Here is a 20,760-nt window from a genome sequence, read left to right on the forward strand (position 1 = left end):
CCCTGATAAGAAATTCTTTGAACTGGAAGAGCTGATTCAGGGACGCTGCACAATAAAGAAAATACCGCTCTCGATATTCGAGGGTTCTAAGGAATAAAAACATGTAATCGTGCAGTGAGACCATTCTGATGTGACAAACCAGTTTAAAAGGAACTGTTTATAGTTAAAAGGGTTGCTTAAAGAAAAACAGAGCCAAGAACGTAGTCATGGTTATTTCGAAGTTGTTTGGCTTCTATGAGCCCTACCATATACCCACAGTTTATTTTTAAGCGATGACGTCAGGAAATCGCTTATTGTCATCGCACGACCGACCCGATCTTTTTGTCCGCTCGCTTTTTGTCTGTTTCGGTCGAACAGAAATCAACTTTAACTTGATAACAAGAAATCGCCGCGTAGAACACAAAAGCAAAATACTCCCGTGCAGTTAGAATGGAACACTACAATGTATAAACGAAAGAGACTAATTACATATGATGGGATCTATTAGAATTAGTAGACAGAAATTTCTAACTCTTATAATAGTAATAAGGGCCGCGGTGAGCAAGAGACCATTTGACCTTTCTCGCAGCTTAAACGCTAGCTCCGCGTATCGTATGTCGTTTATCGGAAGTCACACACTACAATATAACACAATCTACTGTTGTTCAATTGAGCAAATCTACGAAGAAAATGTATTATTAACTTTGCATCCTTGGCCTGTGAATTTATAACTACTGTTAATTCTGTATTTATTTGAATTCCATCATATCCTAACTATGCTATTTAGACAATCACCAACATTGCTTCTTAGCTTTACAAAATGTACACTGCAATTGGATAAAAGTCTTTATCACGCCCTCAATTATGTTAGACCCTTTGTGAAACGTCATCGCTTCTGCATGCACTGCATGCCGATTATTTAATTTGCTTTACTTCTTTGTAAATAGGCCATTGTGCCACAACTATTTTAGACATACCTTCGTAGAAAGCGACTGAGTAGCTTAAGTACAACATTTATAACATTTAGTTAGCGTGGAATAGAAAATGACTCATGTAGCCGGAACAGATTGCAGGTTTTCTCAGTAGATGTGTAACACCAGTACATGTGTAATAACCTCTTGCATTTTCCTTATTAAACGTAAATCCACAGTATGACAGTTTCTTCTTGATCCTTATTTAAATTATATTGTTATTATAAGTGAAATGGGACTTGGATAAAGTGAAAATAAATGAAGAAGTGTTTTCTAAGTCCCTCAACGAGAGTCGAACCCATGACCTTTCAGATTCCGGTTGGCCGGTTTCAATCTCAATTTTTGTCTGAATATTGGAATATTAGTTGTTATTGAATAGGTAACCCACAAAATTTACAGAGGGGGATTTTTTCAAGACTCGTAAATCATGGTTTATTTTTTCTGGATGCGTCCCAGTGGAAAGAGCCCGGGTGAACAGCACATTTACCACACAATCACAGGGGATAAAGGCTCACGCAGCAGCAGTGATCTCCAACTTGAAGAAATGCTTGTGGCAATGGCTTTTAAGTGATATAAAAGAGATGAAGGAAAATGTTGACGCGAACTTTGAAGCATTCAAGAAAGAGGCGCAGGAAATACGTGGTTATCTTAAGAACGCTGAATCAGAATCGGAGTCAATGGAAAACAAACTAAGTTCTTCTTTCAAGCGACTAAAAAATATGTTTTTTTATGACGACAGAAAAAAAGATGATATTATGCAGCAGGATTGGGCTTTAATGTGTACAACTCTTGACCGCATGGCTGTAGAAAAGATGCAGGAGAGGCAACGACCGTTAAAAAAAGAAATACCCATCATCGTCGATCTTTTGAGGACGATTAGACGGGAACTTGAGAAACTTGGTAAGAACACAAAGGAGAAAACAGACGACATGTTAAAGGAGCTAGCAGACATCAAGAACGACGCCAGACTTCATCACTTGTCTCTACAATCAAAGAAAGCCGGCCTTGATAAGAAATTCGTTGAGCTAGAAGAGCTGATTCAGGGATGCTGCACAATAAAGAAAATACCGCTCTCGATATTCGAGGGTTCTAAGGAATAAAAACATGTAATCGTGCAGCAAGACCATCCTGATGACAGTACACTTTGTGATAATTTCAGTTTCACTGGCGTTTTTATAGTTATAAGGGTTGCTTTAACGCAAAACGGAGCCAAGAACATAGTAATGGTTGTTTCGGTTGTTGCCCACAGTTCATTTTTTTTAATTTTCTTTACTTCTTTGTAGCTAGGCTGTTATGCCACAACTACCGTATTTATTCGATTATGCGCCCAACCTCGAATATGCGCCCGCCTCGAATAAGCGCCCACCCTATAGGTAGGAAAATTTAATAAGCGCCCAGCCTCGAATAAGCGCCTCCCCCCACTCCCTAGAAAGAGAGCACAAGAGGAATATTGACTACTATTGACTGTAAGATTGAAATTGACTAAGTACTACAAAGGGACTACCCAGAAGACCGCGTTTTCTTAATATTTTACAAAAACTTTCACGGAACAGTTAGAATTCAGCTTTGGTACCTCACGTTTTGTTATTATATATCGTTTTCTTGCAAAACAAGCGTACTTTTTGCTAAAAATGGTGAAAATTTAATAAGCGCCCAGCCTCGAATAAGCGCCCACCTCTCAAGGTCCAAAGGTCTCAAGGTCCAAAAATTTAATAAGCCCCCTTAATACGGTATTTTATACATACCATCGTAGAAAGCGTCCGAGTAGCTTAAGTACAGCATTTGTAACATTTTAGTTAGCGTGGAATAGAAAATGAGCCCGGGGGGGGGGGGGTACTTGGGTAAATATTTGTTAGGTATGTGCCGCTGGCCTCTCAGAACCCCTACCCCATTATAGTCATATTCTATGGCCAATTATAGACCCCATCTTAGTCACTTTTGGGTAAATTTAATTTTTACGACCCCAACTTAGTCACTTTCTGAGAGCTGTTTGTCAAATATTGAACAACAGCAATAAATACGGTAACACTTTTTTCGGCGAATATTCCCGTTCATAAATCACAACTTGCCAGAATTTTCAAGCCCATTTATAGGAAGTGCCCCGCCGGGAAAATAAGTAATGTAGCCAGAACAAGATTGCAGTATTTCTCAGTGGATGTGTAATAGTCTCTTGCTGATTCCTTATAAAACGTAAATCCACAGAACGACAGTTTTTTCTTGCTCCTTATTTAAATTATATTGTTATAATAAGTGAAAAAGCGACTTGGATAAAGTGAAAATAAATGAAGAAGTGTTTACTTAGCCCCTCAACGGGAGTCGAAGCCATGACCTTTCAGATTCCAGTTGGCCGCAGTAACCACACTAACCACTGAGCTATGGGAGACTCGTGGTGAGTGAGGTCATAAGTAGAGACTGGTTTCAATTCAACCTCAATGTTGTTTCCCCAGCTTCTTTTCTTGTCACGACCTGAAGCTGCAGGAAGCTGACACTGCACCAGGAACTGTGACGAGATCAGAATAGTCAGGATCTAGGCCCCCCCCCCCCGGAATCTAGCTAGGGTCTCATTACAGTGTGCTCCAGATGTATATATGAACTACGGATGAGATGTAAAGTGAAGAACTTTTCTGGTTTCTTTCTTTGCAGTTTCTTTATTTTAACTTGCAATTCATTGCGAGGATCATTTCTTCACCTTAGAGTGTAGCTCGATACTAACGATAAAGTATCAGTTGACTACTTGAGGTTGTAATTAAATATGTTCAGATACCCAAACTACGGCTTGATTGGACAAAAGAAACTTAAAAAAAAAAAAAAAACGAGAAACGTTTTCTGAGAAAAAACCTGACCTTTTCCGAGGAAGCTCGGTTTTCGCCTGTCATGTCATGAACATCGCGTGACGTCTCGCTTCAGTGCAGAAACTGCAGCTGCGCCGTACACGTCCTCACAGGGAAAATTAAACATGGATGTTCGAGAGTTGTTCCAAAATCTCAAGAAGGAAGCCGAGTGCCCTCTCTGTTTAGAAACAGTCAACGAGCCCAAGACTCTGCCATGTTTACACTCATTCTGTCTGCTGTGTCTCGACAAACACGCAGGTTATGCAAGAAGACAGCTACAAACAACAATCAAGTGTCCGGTTTGCCTGACTGACTTCCAAATTCCTGAAGGGGACACGTTTGGTGGCCTTCCTACATCTTTTCATCTCAACCGATTGGTGGATGTGTTGGCTTTGGGAGATGATAATCCACAATCACAGACCTGCAGCAGTTGTGAAGAAAACAACACCGCAACTTGCTACTGTTTTGACTGCAGCGATTTCTTTTGCAACGCTTGTGCTAAAGTCCACAATCAAATGAAAATCTCTCGCCATCATCGCAGTGTTTTGATTCAGAATTTGAAAGCTCAAGATGTTGAAGAGATGATGCAGCGGCCCGTCATGTGTGGTGAGAAATACCACGAGAAAGAATCACTTGAATATTATTGTCAAGAATGTAACGTTTGTGCTTGTCAAAAATGCGTAATCTTAAATCACAATCGACACGCCATGTTGGATATGCAGGAAGCCGCCGAAGAACAGAAGATGCAAATTACGGAGGTCGTCGAACAAGCGAAAACAAAAATCGATCGTTTCGAGAAGCAGCTGGTACAAGAGATAGCAGTTTTGAACAGGAGCAGAGAAGACACTGAAGCTGCTCGTAACAAGTTACGAACAACTACTGAAGAACTTGTTCGAATTGTAAAGGAACATGAAATGGCAATGGTGGCCAAGTTAAATGAAATTGACGAGGAACGACAGAGACGTCACGCGGTACAACAGGAGCGACAGTTGTTAGTCAAGCAATTAAAAAGTTCTGCAGAATACTGCGAAGCGGTTTTGCAAAGAAACCTCAGCTTTGAAATTCTGCAACAACAAGCTGTTGTTGAACGATGTAAAACTCTCTTAAATGAAGAAGCCGAAGCGAACGTCAAGAGTCCCAAGAAACCATTGTATGTAAATTATGTGATAAATGAAAAGGTTGTCGAAGATGTGCGACGCGCCGTTCTGGGTGAAATTGTTGTTAGCTACTCAGATTCTTCACAATCCGTGGCAGAAGGAAAAGGCTTGGAAGAAGCAGAAGTTGGAATCGAAGCTAACTTTACAATCACAACAAAAGATTTCGAGGGAAAACAGTGTTATTATGAAAACGATCAATTGAAAATTACAATCAAAACTTCATCTGGAGAGGACCTTGTGGACAAGGTGATAAATGACAACAAGGATGGTGAATATACAGTCACTTATACTCCTCACTGTGCTGATGAACATACTGTAGTAATCACGCTGAATGACCAACCGCTGATGAACAGCCCTTGGTGTTTTCAGGTCTCCCCACATCAGTACAAGTTTGAATTCCAATTTGGGTTAAGATCTTTTGGCTGGGATGCAAGTATTGCATTCAATGAAACGACCGACACTATTGCAGTTGCAGACAATAAGAACTGGAGAGTTCAACTGGTTAGCTCAAGGGGGAAATACATTGCAGAGTTTGTTTTTGATCAACATGATGGTAAACCCACCTCAGTAGCCTTTACCAGATCGGGTGAGATTTTAGTTATTCACGCTCGTAGAATTTCTTTATTTACTGAAAGACTTCAATTTATTAAACGCATCACCAACGACCAAGTGAAAGAACCGTTGGACCTGTCGGTTGCACATGATGGCCGGATAATTGTGACTAACCTGCATGACAAGACAGTTAAGGTCCTCTCCTCTGATGCAGCAGAAGTACTGCTTACCTTCACTACTCCAGACTGTAATAATTGGCGCCCGAGGTTTCCAGTTTATCACCAGGGCATGTTCTTTGTTTGCTATCCCGGGGATTGTTGCATCAAAGTATTCAACAACGAAGGAGAGTTTTTGTACGACATTGGCAACGAGGGGAGTGATAACGGAGAGCTGCGTTGTCCATATGGACTAGCAATCGACAAATTCAACAGCTTAATAGTGTGTGACCGTAATAACAAGAGGTTGCAAGTGTTTACACTGCAAGGAAAATTTCTTAATTTGATAGATCAAAATGAACCTCACTCAATTGCTGCTTCTAGCAGTGGTGATCTCTTTGTTGCTAATAACTGGAAAGGCACTCATATTGACGTCCTCCATTGAAAAAGAGGAAAAACAGATTGTAACTGTTAGCAATAGAGTGAAAATGTTTGAGTCTGAGAAAGAGATTGTTGCTGTGCAACCACACAAACGAAGAAATTTGCATTATTAGAAAAAAGGTACAGGTTTAGGTTAGGAAATTGGCATTGTTTAATGTGAATATTATAATAGAAGTTCTCAGTCTAACCGATCAAATCGCACAATTTTACGTATAATAAAAATTACATCCACTAGTTTCGGTTTTGCAAAGTCATGAGTTAGTTCTGCTTTATTATTACACGAGTTCTAAAGCCTGAAATATTACCCCTTATGTTTTTTTTATCTTTTGTTAGATGCAAAGTGTATTTGAATATAGGAAGAGCTCCTTATGTTTTAGTTCAAACATTAGTGGTAACATTCGTAGCAATAAGTACAAATCGTGAACGTATGTAGCCGAGCATCAACAAATATTACATTTTCAATTACAAATTGCAGCGAAAAGAGCATTATTCCCCACTTTTCCACAGTTAGAAGCGATCGACAATCAACAAAATTCAGTCTGGCGTATCGATCGCTTGATCGTTACCTTATAGAAATACCTTTGTCGTAACCAATGATTGATCATCATGTCTCGTTTTTATTTTTTTTAATTCTTTTATTGACCTTTTATTCTTTTTATTATATACAAATTGTAACTTTTTTAATATAGATATGTAATTTTTAATTGTAAATAACTTGTAAAGCGCTGTTGGTTAGAAATAGAAATAGCGCCATATAAATAAAGTATTATTATTATTAAGTATTATTATTGCAAATCAGCAATTTTGATTGCCCGTCTTTCACAGGTTTTTCACCAAGGTAAGTTACCCTAACATCAACAAACAGACAAACAGCAGCCAAACAAAATAAAAAGGAATCCAACAGCATAATGATCAACATCCTTCGCTTTTTTTATTGAAATACACGCACATACACGCACAAAAAAAACTACCAACAATAAGGTACTAACAGAATTACGTTAATTATGTGATCTCTAATTACGGTTACAATAACAATTCTTCTTTGTTTGACAAAGAACTTACAGCGAATTTCTTACACACAAAAACACTGCTTTAAGAAAAATACATCCTTTACTTTGCATCACTACCCGGTGCGACTATAGAGCCAAGTTACACTGTAGTATTCATTTCTATGCACCTTGCGTCCGGTCCATCAAGAATGGGTTCAATCTCTCTTTTGTCTCCAGTTTCTTGTCTTGTCTCGGCCTGGTGTAACAATCGGGGGCCTGAGACGGCAATTGCCACTGCACCAGTTGGAGCCGTGAGGAGAATGGACAACACAGCTATGGTCAGGATCTACAGTGCAGTCCAAAAAAAGAAGTAGTCATTTGAATTGCCGGTAAATGACACATTCTTGAATTTTGCCATCTTCTACCTGTTTTTGTGCTGTTAGTTTTGACATGAAAAAATTAATTACTACTAAGATTAGTCTGGTTAACGTCAACAGTAGTTTGTAGGATCCACAACTAGTTTTTATAAGTAAGAATTATGACGTCATACGTGAACGAAGAAACCCACTTCAAACCACTGGCTGGAGTTACGGTGTTGTGTTCTTAGGGAAGTCTCTCCACCGAGAAGTTTTAATGGGTACTGGCAGCCTGTTATATAAAAGCTTAGAGGATGTTTTTTTTTTGGAGGAGGGGGGGGGGGGACCTTGTATTGTAACCAGTTTGGCCCAAGTGCGACTTAACTTTTTTAAACAGCAACTAAAAGTACCTGAATCCCAAGTTCTTCTTCACGCATTCCAGTGAAACCACGTTCTCGGGCGATATCGAGTGACAAGGAACCGATGGCAGCCTAGAAGCAAAGATAGTTAAAACGGCCAAGACAATGACCAAGCTATTCTTGAATTACCATCTCGTGTAAGTTTAATCAGGTTCATGCTCCTGGGTGCCATGCATTATGCGTGTTTTATTTCTTAGAATATCAGTAGTACAGAACTAGACAGTGTCAGAAAATAACGCGACTTGCAATTTGGTTTTCCCAAGATTTAGCAACTATTTAATCTAATTTTTTTTTATATATACTTATTTTAGGGTATGAGTTCACACTATTTTGTACAGCATGTATATTTTTTGTGAGACATCCATAATTTGACATGCCCAACTGACATTTAACTTTGGCATGCTACTAAGTTCAATACAGACTTATGTTTTATAACAGTTACATGACTATGTCCTTTGTTATTCACCTGGACTGTAGCTTTTGGTGACCAGGCAATGGCCACAAATAATTTGTCCTTGATACTGAGATTGTTTCCAGACACCACGAGAAAGGTTACAATCATTCGGATGACCATTGCTATGATGAGCAAACCAAAGGCCTTCCCTGTAAAAAAACAACACAACAAGAATAGATTACTGGAACCAGTAAGTATAGATTACACTTGGGATTTTTACACCTGGGGTCCAGCTTTATTATCACCCGATTGTAAAAAGAAGATACCAGGCTCGAGCTCCTGATTACCAAAGAGCAAGCATTGTGGCTTGTTACTGACTGGCAACTACTGCAGGTGACTGACTACACAGTGCACTGTAGTCTAATGTTGCTTCAATGCTGCTGGGAAACCTGACGATATGGCAGAGACGATTTACTGTGACACTATTCCTGTCAACAGGCTCTGTATTTGAGTATACATGTACTGTAGGTTGAAATTATTGGCAGGCACAGCAACCCAATCACAATCTGGGGAGGAAGATCTCCAAGGGAACATGCCTGACACATCATCTTAATTTTTGGCCTATGCTAAGCCACCAGTGAATTTGCAGCCTCCTATCATCACTTCTGGCCAGTTTGCCTTTCACACAAGAGAGACTGGAAAGGGGGAAGGGCTTGTAAAAAAATGAACTTTCAGAGGTGGTCATTAATTAGAGAGGGGTGCTTAAATGAGACAGAGAAAGTGTCCAGAGCATAATGGAGCTTTTATGGTATTAATGTTTTTCCTGCACATGTAATATACTTAAGGCCTGGAAACAAGGAAACATGTTTCCAGAAACATTTGTGGCGTGTGCATGTTTCCACAATGTTTCCACCACAGAAACATTCCGTGTTTCCGTGTGGCAAGGAACCATAGCAAATCGAGGAAACAATAATGGCAACATGTTTCCTCATTTTGCCAGGCCTTAAAGTCAGCATCTACTGTATTTCCAACAGTGGGGCAGAAAACTCTCTCCTTGACATACCAATGAGTGTAATTTCCATATATTCAATACTGACTTCAGCACCTATCAAGCCAAACAGCAGAGGTTGAAAGAATTCCCACACTATAGCCATAGCATCAGCAATAGGAGCCTGAGAAAACAAAAACATTACAGTTATAATAATGAGCTAAAAATCATTCTGTGCCACACTTTTAGATCCACTTAAACTCACTTAAGAATAAACATGTTTTAACATCTGTTCCAGTTCTTTGCTATATCTTCTGATTGCCTTTAGTTATCATTTAATTCAGTGTTATTAGTGTGGCGTTAGTACAATTCAGTGCAGTACATATTGTATGTGATCATCCCTGGAGAAAATTATTGGACAGGTGTGAACATAACGGAAACTGGCAAATATGATCAGCCCTGTTTCTCCAGTGATGGTACTGATTAGTTTTACTCAAAAGAAAATCCTTTTCACACCATGCCTTATTTAAATTTTTCTCCCTTTCTTGGAGTTCTACTGATTCCTTGAACTTGAGTTTTCTCTCAAAACAGCTTACATGTACATTCATACCAACACCAACCTTCTCTACGTCTCCCCAGCCATATGATGCCACAGTAGCCATTATAAGAACACCAAGAGCTCCTGCTCCAGAGAACTGAGCTACATTACTACCAAACACTGAGAGCATGGCACAACCAAGAAGAATCACAAATCTGTTACGAGATCTGTCTTGCTATTATGACAGTAAAAAGAACAAGACACAATATTAACTGGTTTAACAAGTTCTAATACAGTGTCAGAATTAATATTTATTATTAAGAAATCAAAAGATGGTGTAACTGCCTGTTATAATGACATTCAGAGAAATCAAAACAGGAATATGGAATTGTATGCTGAGGAAATAATTTATTGCCAGAGAGGTTGAGTTACCAAAATTTGGGTTTGCATTGGTGATCACCTGCATGAGCTAACTGAATAATAAGAAACAAAGATTATAATACACAATAAATATAATTTCACAGTCTGTGTACACCTGCATGTACATTTACCTCAGTTTTATTTGGTAAGAACCAGCATAAAACGCCCACCAAGGTTCCAAATACAATGCCCATTAACAGTTCAATGGGACCTCTGAAGATGTTGAAGACTAAGTTCCCTGTGTAAAACATGTATACACATCAGTTCAATAAAAACAGTATAAAATTATTATAAACCAAGATCCTCTATATATGCCAACTTTCCCAGATTACATGTATATGGGAGTGTCCAGGAACAGATGATTCTCCCAGTATCTTGGATGAGTTATCCAATCTCCCTGCTACAAGAAAAGTTTTTTTAAATAGTATTTGTTCACACCTTTGTGCATTTAGGGTAATTTTTGTATATTGAAGCATAATATAATAATCTGTACGTCTGTGGAGGTTTATCCAGTTGTTGATTATTTTTTTTGTGGGAGGGGATAAGGGTGTGGGGAGCACTGCTTTTTGGAGTTGACTCAACACAAAGCACAAGGAACCTTCATGCAAAATTTAGATTTTTTTAGGCTGAGATCTCTGCAGAACTGTTGAGTTGGTTTTAATTAATAAAACACATTGGCATGTACACTGTAAACATAATCATGAGTAATGCTACTTGCTTATGACAACTAACCTTCTGAAAAAGCAATTCCAAGGAAAACCCCAAACAAACTTATGGCAACGACATCATCAAATGATGATGCTGCCATTACTAAAGTGGGGATTCCCTGTTCAACACCAAAACTCTTTTGCTGTAGAGTAAGAAGCTGAGGAACTACAACAGCTGGTGTGACGGCACCTAGAACAAACCTAAAATAAAAAAAGGAAAAATCCTTATGTCTGGTTATTTTTATTAATATTGATTGGCCATCAATGATTGACTGCAGAGTCAGCCAAAATAATAACTACCGGTAGCAGTGGCAGATAATAGGGGAAGGACCTGGGAGTACCAGACCCCCCTTCTTCTTTTTTTAGTAAAAGACATTATTTTTTTGAATGACTTCCCTTGTTAAAAGTTAAATTTTTTTGTGTACACGCACAAAAAGTCCCCCCCACCACCAATCTTAGTTCAAGGTCTGGAACTACCACTGACTAGAATCAAAGGCCTGCAATGCATGCAGATAAAGAAAATACTTTTGAAAATTCCATCCATTTGTTCATCACTTTACAACTTCTTGACAAATATGGGGGCAACATTGTTAAAACGTCTTCTTTAAAGCTTCTTCCAGTCTTTCTCTAAATGTTTTGAATCAGGTGAACACACCAAAATCCATCCAATCACATGTTAAAACTTCACAGGTTTCTTCATTTCCCATAGTATACTATTCCTAGCAACCAATCTTACAGCAACCAATCTCATGGTCTGTTAGATTCAAAATAATTATGTTCGGTGGTAGTTTGGAGCAAATCAACTTTCTTGTCACTAATTAAAATTGATTTAATCAGGCATGTCAATGTTCCTAAGTGTAAAGACTCTCATGATTCTTGCAAAGATCCTCAAGAATCTTGCATAAAAGTGCAAAGTATTTGCTCTACAATTCTGTAATTCTTACCTTCAAAGATCTTTTGCAGGTCTACAAAGATCTTTAAAGATCCTTGAAGTGAATGTAGGTCAAAATGCCCCTGCATGGTTTTTAATGTGGAAAACGCTTACTTCAATACTAAAATCTTCTGTGCAGCATGTTTTAAGAACCAGGAATATACAGCTAATTTTTCTTAAGAGAAGTCATTTTCTTATGTGAATTAATTCTTTTCTATATGCTGTGAGAGGGCGGACCATGGTATGGACGTCTCTTACCCAAGTTGAAAGCCCCAAACTCAAAGCCAAGGCATGTCTAGCAATAGTTTTCCTACAATAGCCACTGTTATGGCCTCGAAAATGCACGGAGAAAACGCCAAGCGAATTACGGTGAACTTCAGCCTTCGTAATGCTCCTGGGTCAAGCTCCAAACCAGAACGCGTCAAAATGACAACAAGCGCCATGCTTCGCAGAGTTGCAGACCATTTCTTGTCGATATGTCGAGCAACATTGATCCCTGGAACATTTTTAAGAATAAATCCAACAAGGAGCATTCCTAACAGAGATGGTAACGTATCTCTAGAGAGTTTTCTTGTCAAATATCCGCCTAAAGCGGCAAGAATTATCACGTTGAAAATTCCGAAGATATTGCCTCCTGGTTGAAGTTCATGACCAAGAATTGACCATAAAACTGCCCAGCATAATAACACGATAAGACCGCGAGTTAAAGTTTGTCCACAGAACCCTGAAGGAGGTAGTGTTAGTCCAAGACATTGTAAAAGCTTGGCTTTTTTGCTTATGACAGGAGTTTCTTTATCACAATTTTGAAGGTCCTCTTCGTCCGCCATGATGAAATCTGCTTTGAATGTCAACATACATGACGTATAGTGTCTATTTGTGAAGCTGCTGCTGTCCGCTGGCCTTGATTCCCGCCATCACGTGACGAAATCTCCAAGATGGAAGCTGTTGCTCGTGTCGTCAAAATCCAGCTCCCAAACTATCTTAGATCTTTACCAATTCCTTCCACATTTAGCGGGTTCCTCAAGCTTTCTGGCAGCGAATGGGTGCAGCTTGTGCCTTTTATGGTGACAACCTCTGTCGTTGTGTACCTCGTAATTTCAGCGCTTGTGCCGTCGAAGCCGAAAAAGGAACAGGATTGGGTGAACAAGACACAGCAAAAGGAAAAGGAGAAGGTAGCTGATGTATTTCAAATTGAAGATCTTGGAGACTCGACTGCTTGTTGTCGTTGCTGGAAATCGAAGAAGGTTTGTGCATACACCTTTCTTTTTCTTTCTTTAATCATTTAGTCTGTCTGCAACTGTCTGTCTGTAGGCCATTCCATTCCCGGGGGGGGGGGGGGGGGATTCCTATATGAAATGGACGGGGATGCTCGTCGGAAATTTTGAAAAGAACCCCTAAAGGAGATCAATCTGGGTGTGGCTCAAGCTTTTCTTGACCCCTAAAAGATACCAAAAAACTATTATTATATCCCCCCCCCACATCCACCGTTGATGAGATTTTCTGAATTGGCTTTTCTTATGGCGTTAAGAAAAATTGGGTTATTTCTGAGGGAAGCATCATGTGGGCACTTGTTTTTCTCAGTGGGGCTTGGTGGGGAAATTTTGACTGAACTCGTCAACAGAGGGGGAGGTGGGTGGATATAAAATAGAATTGGCTCTGTCAGGGTCTGTCTGCCTATCTGTTTGTCTGACTGACTGACATTGACCCATTGTCTGACTGACTGACTGACAGACAGACAGTCAGACAATGGGCTAATATTCAAAACGCCAACTTTTCAAAATTTACTACAGCCATTTATTTTCCTTTATCAACTTCCTGTTGATAATCAACTAAGTCAGTCAGTCATGTAAGGTACTCAAGATTCTTATAAAATTGCCTTTTTCCACATTGAAGCATGTGCAAGTGAAGCTTTGAGATGATTGCAAGTTGTATGCAATGCATGGTAGTAGAAATGCAGCTGCATGTGCAAGGTCTTGTTAAGTTCCACTGCGGCATTCTGCAGGTGGTGAGAATAAAGAGTTCATCAACTACTACTACTGGGTGGGGATGGAAAGGGGGTCTGAACTTCTTGCTTCCTATACATATCTCTCCTGGTACTTGCCCCTTCTGTTGTAGTTCCTGGCTCTTCAGTTTGTGCTTTCTCTATTGCAAAATTCTAAGCAATGTTGCAAATTTTTCCTTATTCCTCCTAGTTCCTACCTTATTGGTAATCCCACCTACTGTCCTCCCTTTGCCCCCCTCCAATAGAGGTCTGCCACTTCCTTAGTCGTTTCTGCCTCTCGGTGCTTTCCCTATTGCATATAACACAATGTCGCAGAACTTTACCATGTTTCTCCCAGACCCACCACCTCTCCTGCCTCATATACATCCCCTGGCTACTCTATGTTTGGGTTTCCCCTGTTCTGTCCCCCTCCACTACTGTGTTTTTGCATCTACTGTATTTTCTCAGTGTCCACAATCAGATGACATCTGTTTCAATTTTTTGTCTTTTTTCAGTTCCCGTACTGTGATGGCAGCCACAACCAACATAACAAGGAAACTGGCGATAATGTGGGACCTGTTGTGGTCAAGAGAGGAAACCCATCTTCTTAAATGGCGTGATTCCTTAAAAATATCTACAAAATGTGATCTGTTTAGTTAAATGTATGAAGAGACAGCAAATGGTGAATTGACTGCTTTGTGCCAAAACTTTGTATCTTGGAATGTTCTGTACTTGTAGGTTGATGAGATGTGAAACAGTCCTGGTCTAAACTACTTTTCAGATTTATAATTTAGAAATCAATTCATGTAAATGTAGTTTCAAATTCCAAGTTGATGTCTCTGGTATTTTTTAAGAACCAGCAACAGTTACTTTCCACATTAAAAGTATTGATTAATAATTTGATCTAAAAAGATAACAAAAAAACTGTTGTAGTAGGTTTTTGCAATGGTATTAGTGATGCACCTCACTATTCGCTATCTTAATATCTAAAAATTAAACTTGATGCTTGGTATTTCAAAATTTGGTTCTATGATTTTAAGTTGCACCTTAAATGTTGTTGGTGGTGTTATTTTGTATATTTTATTTTTAGTGGTTCAAAATTGACAACAGGGCCTATAAACTTGCCAAACCAGTGTGACCCTCAATGAATGTTTCTGATGTACCATCTGGGGTGAAGTAGGGCTGAATGGGAGTGAAAAAGCAAAACCCACCACTAATAAGCATTGTCTGGGGGGTAACAGAGGCGAAAGCTCAGATAACATGTGGTTTAAGGAGGAGAAATCAGTTGCATAAATGTTTTTCTTGTACAGTTCCTACACAGCAAACATGTAAATCAGTTTTTTATTATTGTTTTCTTTTGTTGTTATTGACATTTTTATTTTGTGTTTATATAAAGTGTAGGTATGTCTGTGCTTATGCATGACTGTGGATAATTCAGGGCAGTATGAAGTGGGGGGGGGGGGATTGAATCATCCCATCGTTTTTTTTTTGTTTGTTTGTTTAATTCTTTTAATTTACTGTCAGCAATTTGCTTTTTGACCCATCACATTTCTCCAAATTCAATTTCTCATTAACAATACATACATAATAAAACTCAGGGTATCAGATCACGCCTGTAGCCAGGATTTTTGATGGAGGGTGGGACACCTGAGATATGGGCATAAAGGGAGATCAGGGGTCTATAAACACGATAGAACACAAACCAGTAAATTCAAATGTTCCATTGTGTTGGTTTATTGGACAAACCAGTTGACGCAGACTTCCTTTTTCTAACTACATGTAGCAAATTGGAGTACAGGCATAACTGTTTTCTTTTGAGTCAGCTGTCCATAATAGGTGGACTTCAACAGCTCATAGGGGGGGGGGGGAGAGATCCACCGTTGTAACCACCCCAAACCCCCCCCCCCCCCAACCTGCCGATGATGTGTGATTGTTAAATGTTCAAGCAAGCAACCATGTGATTGTGTGTTTGTGCAGGTTCAGGGGTGGATCCAGGATTTTTCTTAGAGGGGGTGCACCAATAAACCACATAGTTTTTTGGCAGAATACCAGTTGTATTAGAAAGTTTCGGGTCATCTCAGTGGGGCTGGGTGTGCAATCCTGCACCCTCCCCCTTAGATCCACCCCTGACGTTAACAGTAACAACAATGAAAGGCCAAAAAAAATATATATTTGGCCTGCTGCATTGCATTTTATCGTTTCAGTGTTGACAAGTATTCCTTATTCAATCTTTGGATCCTGCTAAGTGTCCAACAAAAAATGTCCTCTTGCCGTACGATTTCTAGCCTCTCACGCAGACATTCTTTTGGCTCGTCACGCAATCTTGAAGAGAAAGTTTGCGTGACGAGCCGAAAGAACGTCTAGGAGGTTATACTGGTTCCGGTTTTTAAAAGGCTGTTCGCGTCGCTGCTCTTTTTAATCGACTTTCACAAAACCAGTTCACAAAAGCACGTATTTCAAAAGTCAAGGCAGAATGTGGAAAATCCAATATCGTAGTCGAAAAGAACAATCGGTCAGTGTAAAATGCAGACTGCAGACATGCAGACCAGGGGTAAAATGCAGACTGAGGGTAAAGTAACGAAATATGAGTCACAAATCCCCTTTTTCCCAGCCGGCTCCAAATTTGGAAGGAATGAACGACAGACAACGTTTCGCACGAGCGATCACGAAAATGAACTGGTGATAAATGTCATATAAAATAGATTTTATGCCGACACAAATTTCATCAAATTTAACTTTTTGATACAGCAAAGGCATTTGAAAGATTTTTGTGACACTTAAACTTCAGTTTACAACCATCTACGTTTGTAAACCGGATGAAACTGAACGGTTTAAAAAAAATATTTTTTTACCATGCCGATCACAGCAAGATCACGTTTACAGCGATCATATTATACCGCGGCCACAGCTCTTTCAATGTTTCAAGTGTTTTTAACTGGCACAGATTAAACCCTTCCGCAGTTAAGTTATTAAAAAGGCTTTGCTTCGCCAACCGTCGTAATAAAACACCATAAAAATAAAAGGTACAAAGCTTTTATGTTTAGCGAGCGGTACAACTGATGTGACGTATGTAGTTCGTGCGCGTATAAAATTAATTTCCGAAAGGGCACAGGCTAAAAGGGCTGTAAACCATTCAGTTTCATCCGGTTAACAGATGCAGGAGACTTGAAATTAAAGGTTAAGTCTCACAAGTCTGTAGAAATTAAAAGTAAAATTTGAACACATTTGTGTCGGCATATATTTATTTTAATATCGCCAGTTCATTCACGTGTTCGCTCATGCGAAACGTGGTCTGACGAACTTTGGAACCGGCGGAGAAAAAGGCTTTGTGAATCGCATTTCGTTACTTTACCCTCGGTCTTCATTTTACCCCTGGTCTGCAGTCTGCAGTCTGCATTTTACCCTCAGTCTGCATTTTACCCCCGGTCTGCAGTCTGCAGTCTGCAGTCCGCAGTCTGCGTTTTACACTGACCGAAAGAACAATACCGGTATAAAAGAGCAAATTTATTCAAGAAATAAACTATCACGTGGTCAACTGGGTGATTCAAGATGGAAGCCATTTCACGTGCTATCAAAGAACAGCTCCCAAACTATCTCCGATCTCTTCCAATTCCTTCGACATTTGGCGGGTTTTTAAAGCTTTCTGGAAAGGAGTGGGGCCAGCTTGCGCCATTGTTGGTTTCTGTATCGCTGTTCTTGTATCTAGTGATTTCATCGCTGAAGCGCTCAACATCGAAGCCCGCTGCGAAGAAGCCAGACCAGGACTGGATAAACAAAACACAGCAGAAGGAAAAGGAAAAGGTTGCCGATACAATTCAAATTGAAGATTTAGCAGAAAAGGCGGCTTATCACGCCTTCTGTCGTTGCTGGAAATCAAAAAAGGTAAAACCGGCATTTACAAAAGGTTTATGCAAATTAAGCTTATAAAGACTGGAATGGACGTATATTTGTTTAAGTGTGATATCGACACGATATTTGCAGCAGCAAACAGTCTAGTCATCAGTTTGTTCATTTCTCAGCTTGTTTCCTTTACATTAATAGTCACTATATTATTGATTTTTTTATTTGTATTGCATTTTAAGTTTTAACAAGTTTTATTATTTAGATGCCTAAAAAACAACGGCCCTTTATATATCTGCAATCGTTTTTTAAAATAAAAATAAAATACGGACATGTGTTAAGTTCAACTTGCGTGGCGACGGCACAACCCGGACGCACTGGACTGACAAAATTTGTTTGGCTCTACCAAAAGTCTCGACAAATTTTGTCTCTACCAAATTTTGAATTTGGCAATTGTGGACGCACTTGAAAACACCAATTTTTTTTGATAACCACAAAGTGTCAATCATGTTAAAACTGTACACCTTCGATAACTTTCCGTTCGCTGAAAAGAGTCTTACGTTCCGGCCGATAAGAGCCGTATTTATCGCTTTTAGTACAATTCAATAGTCTTGGCTCGCCGCGCTTTCGTTTTGATCAGCAGCGGTACTTGTACTCGGGCGGTTTAAAAATTGTGCCAAGCCAGGAGTACTGCGAGCGTATATATATTGTTGTCTGAGTCGATTGTCATTATATCTTTGCCGTCCTCCGCCGTTCACAGCTCAATTGTCGAGAAAAAATAAAATATTTTGGCAGACCACTGCCTTTAAAAGCGAGATCAAATAAACTTGTTTGACGTTTTCTTTAAGATTAAGTGGTGTTAATTGAAAAATCTGTCAGTTTTGACGCTTGACAAAAATTTGTCCTGCTCCGAGGCAGGACGACGGCGCCTTTGAAGTTTGGTAAGGCTTGACAAAATTTGGTAGATCTGAAAATCACAGGGCGCACTTGTCTTACGGAACTGGTGACAGATTTTTCGCAAAATAAACAAAAATTTGCCCAGTGCGTCCGGGCCAGCGTCTCAACAGCATGGCTTGAACATTCATTTAGCAATTCGATTAGACGCATTTGGAAGCCAGGCCGAAGATCTCACCTCTTTTAAGAAATTACTGTCCGAATCCAAATAACCTATAGAAGAAAGCTGCAGTTGCTCTTTCTGTTGACTGTAATTTTCAAAGACCTTTTTAATTGTAATTTTAGCTTCATTTTTAATTAAAATTGTAATTTTTTAATGAACTTTTTATTGTAATTTTAGATACCTTTTTAATTGAAATTGTAATTACCTTTTAACTAGAATTATATTTATATAGATTTCTATTTATTCATATCATAATCACAATTTTGTACATATACACTTTTTACCTTTTAACCGTCTTTTATTTGTAATTTTTAGACCTTTTTTATTTCACGAGAGCGTTTTAACGAGCTACGGCTCCTGAGCTCTTCGTGGTTAAATAAACTATGTCTCTCTATGTCTCTTAACATTTTAAGTTTCAAATAAAACAAAATTTTGCAAATTTCTCAAGTGGCCTGGGACTATAAAAAGCGCACCGGTGGATTATCAAAGAATGGGGCATGTGGCAATTGATGAATAATTCAACATAATATAATCTTGGATTTCAATTATTATCAGCTGATTTTTTTTTCTAGTGATTCAAAGTTTATAACAAAGTTAAAAGTTAACACTAAATATACTTTTTTTTTACCTCCACTTTTTAGTTTCCAAGGTGTGATGGCTCACATACTCAACACAATAAAGAAACTGGAGACAATGTGGGGCCAGTTGTGCTGAAGAGAAAGAAGCCTGCAGCAATTCCTTCATCTTAACAGACTTGTGATTGTTTTCACCGGGCAATACAAGCACATAAAACTTTTTATGTTAAAGGCACTTTCCACATGGTGTTTCAAAAAGAGGTTTCACTGAAAATGTAATGCACTAAACACGCGTGTTAGGAAACATTTGGGTGCAATTGTCTAATGAAGTGAAGTAATGGGCAAGTTTGGTCTTTTGCAGAAAATAACAAATAAAATTTGATGTAAGTTATTTTTCATAAAAAAGCTGCAAATCTCAGTTGTGATTTTATATAATCCTTTTTTTAATTGGTAAAGTTATGCATGTTCATTATAGCTAAACCAGCAAAGGTACATGTAGTTCAGAATGTAAATCTCAATGATGAATAGTCCCTCTTCCCTTCAGTTCGTTGAGCAAGAAGCAAAAAATTACCAAGTGAGAGAAAAAAAGGGGTAGCGAACGGTCCTTCAAAAAATGCACGTATCCCAGAATTTAACTGTCAAGTTTCAGGGGTCTATTCGTCTAGAATTTTTTCTGGGATGAGAAATTCGCTAGATGAATAGCGCGAGAGGCACGAACTGACTCTGCGCCAGAATATTAACGCAACTGCCTCCTGAGCGTACAGTCACTGTGTTTTCCAGTTTTCCAGTTGCAGTCGCGAGGGATGCAAAAACACATTCCATTCAAGAGGGAGACTGCCGATCGATCAATAATATTGAAGGAAATTAGCATTGCGCCATTCATAAAACTTAAGTCTATGGTGAGGAATAGGTCGGAAGGTCCGAAGTGAATGTCCGTTGAAGCTACGTGGTTGCATCTACCGCAATAACATTGCCTAATAATGCTCGTTTGCAAGCTAAAGGATCTCGAGTTAAAAGTTCAAAACGATTTGGGCTTGGAGAAAACGTGTCTTTGAGACCTAAGATAGAAAGTTATATGCTAAAAAAAGCCCTAGAAAGTCACCAGCCTTTATTGTTTTCAGCACGTGGTTGCTTTCGAGAGCTCATTCTCCCAAGTGACCAGCTCTAGTTATAGACTGCAAAACAGTCGTATCTTTTGCAAACGCGCTCGGCCGTCTTCGAACGAAAGCGAGAGGTCTGGAGTCAATGTCAAAACTGCTAGTGCGAGGCGCGCGAGACGATCGGCGCTTCGCGCCTCAACGTTCAGCGCTTCGCGCCTTCGATAAGCGCTTTTTCCAACGACTTAACAGAGAAAAAACGACTGTTTTGCAGTCTACTCTAGTTACGACATCTTTTTCAAATTCCCGAGATGGCCGCTCA

General features: G+C 39.3%; 3 protein-coding genes and 2 pseudogenes across 4 annotated transcripts; 4 read left to right on the forward strand and 1 right to left on the reverse strand.

The window, feature by feature from the left end:
- Positions 1–1,377: 1,377 nt before the first annotated feature.
- LOC144642269 (uncharacterized) lies at positions 1,378–3,250 on the forward strand (annotated as a pseudogene).
- A 538-nt stretch (positions 3,251–3,788) lies between these two features.
- Positions 3,789–6,748, forward strand: LOC144643938 (E3 ubiquitin-protein ligase TRIM45-like). Its single transcript, XM_078503339.1, has one exon. It carries the CDS (start codon positions 3,907–3,909, stop codon positions 6,088–6,090), a length of 2,184 nt encoding a protein of 727 aa, XP_078359465.1. The 5' UTR covers positions 3,789–3,906; the 3' UTR covers positions 6,091–6,748.
- Positions 6,749–6,987: 239 nt separating this feature from the next.
- On the reverse strand, positions 6,988–12,697 carry LOC144643946 (sodium/hydrogen exchanger 9B2-like; annotated as a pseudogene). The gene is made up of 8 exons (XR_013569000.1): positions 12,087–12,697; positions 10,923–11,098; positions 10,322–10,428; positions 9,853–10,005; positions 9,308–9,416; positions 8,317–8,453; positions 7,842–7,922; positions 6,988–7,421 (listed from the first exon to the last, which is right to left on the reverse strand). The product of XR_013569000.1 is annotated as a sodium/hydrogen exchanger 9B2-like (transcript).
- A 29-nt stretch (positions 12,698–12,726) lies between these two features.
- On the forward strand, positions 12,727–14,829 carry LOC144643961 (CDGSH iron-sulfur domain-containing protein 2-like). The gene is made up of 2 exons (XM_078503360.1): positions 12,727–13,072; positions 14,325–14,829. The coding sequence occupies exons 1-2, from the start codon at positions 12,764–12,766 to the stop codon at positions 14,418–14,420; spliced, it is 405 nt and encodes a 134-aa protein (XP_078359486.1). The 5' UTR covers positions 12,727–12,763; the 3' UTR covers positions 14,421–14,829.
- A 2,488-nt stretch (positions 14,830–17,317) lies between these two features.
- Positions 17,318–19,759, forward strand: LOC144643959 (CDGSH iron-sulfur domain-containing protein 2 homolog A-like). The gene is made up of 2 exons (XM_078503358.1): positions 17,318–17,691; positions 19,408–19,759. Exons 1-2 carry the CDS (start codon positions 17,359–17,361, stop codon positions 19,513–19,515), a joined length of 441 nt encoding a protein of 146 aa, XP_078359484.1. The 5' UTR covers positions 17,318–17,358; the 3' UTR covers positions 19,516–19,759.
- The last annotated feature ends 1,001 nt before the right edge of the window (positions 19,760–20,760 follow it).

This window comes from Oculina patagonica, chromosome 2, assembly GCF_052425735.1.
Source record: "Oculina patagonica isolate OP01 chromosome 2, crgOcupat, whole genome shotgun sequence".
NCBI lineage: Eukaryota > Metazoa > Cnidaria > Anthozoa > Scleractinia > Oculinidae > Oculina > Oculina patagonica.

Bases quoted from the DNA above. Each gene is read 5' to 3' on its own strand.
- LOC144643961 (XM_078503360.1), top strand. From the start codon at position 12,764: ATGGAAGCTGTTGCTCGTGTCGTCAAAATCCAGCTCCCAAACTATCTT. The intron at 13,073-14,324 runs GTTTGTGCATAC...GTCTTTTTTCAG, and splicing joins GTTGCTGGAAATCGAAGAAG to TTCCCGTACTGTGATGGCAG.
- LOC144643938 (XM_078503339.1), top strand. From the start codon at position 3,907: ATGGATGTTCGAGAGTTGTTCCAAAATCTCAAGAAGGAAGCCGAGTGC.
- LOC144643959 (XM_078503358.1), top strand. From the start codon at position 17,359: ATGGAAGCCATTTCACGTGCTATCAAAGAACAGCTCCCAAACTATCTC. The intron at 17,692-19,407 runs GTAAAACCGGCA...TCCACTTTTTAG, and splicing joins GTTGCTGGAAATCAAAAAAG to TTTCCAAGGTGTGATGGCTC.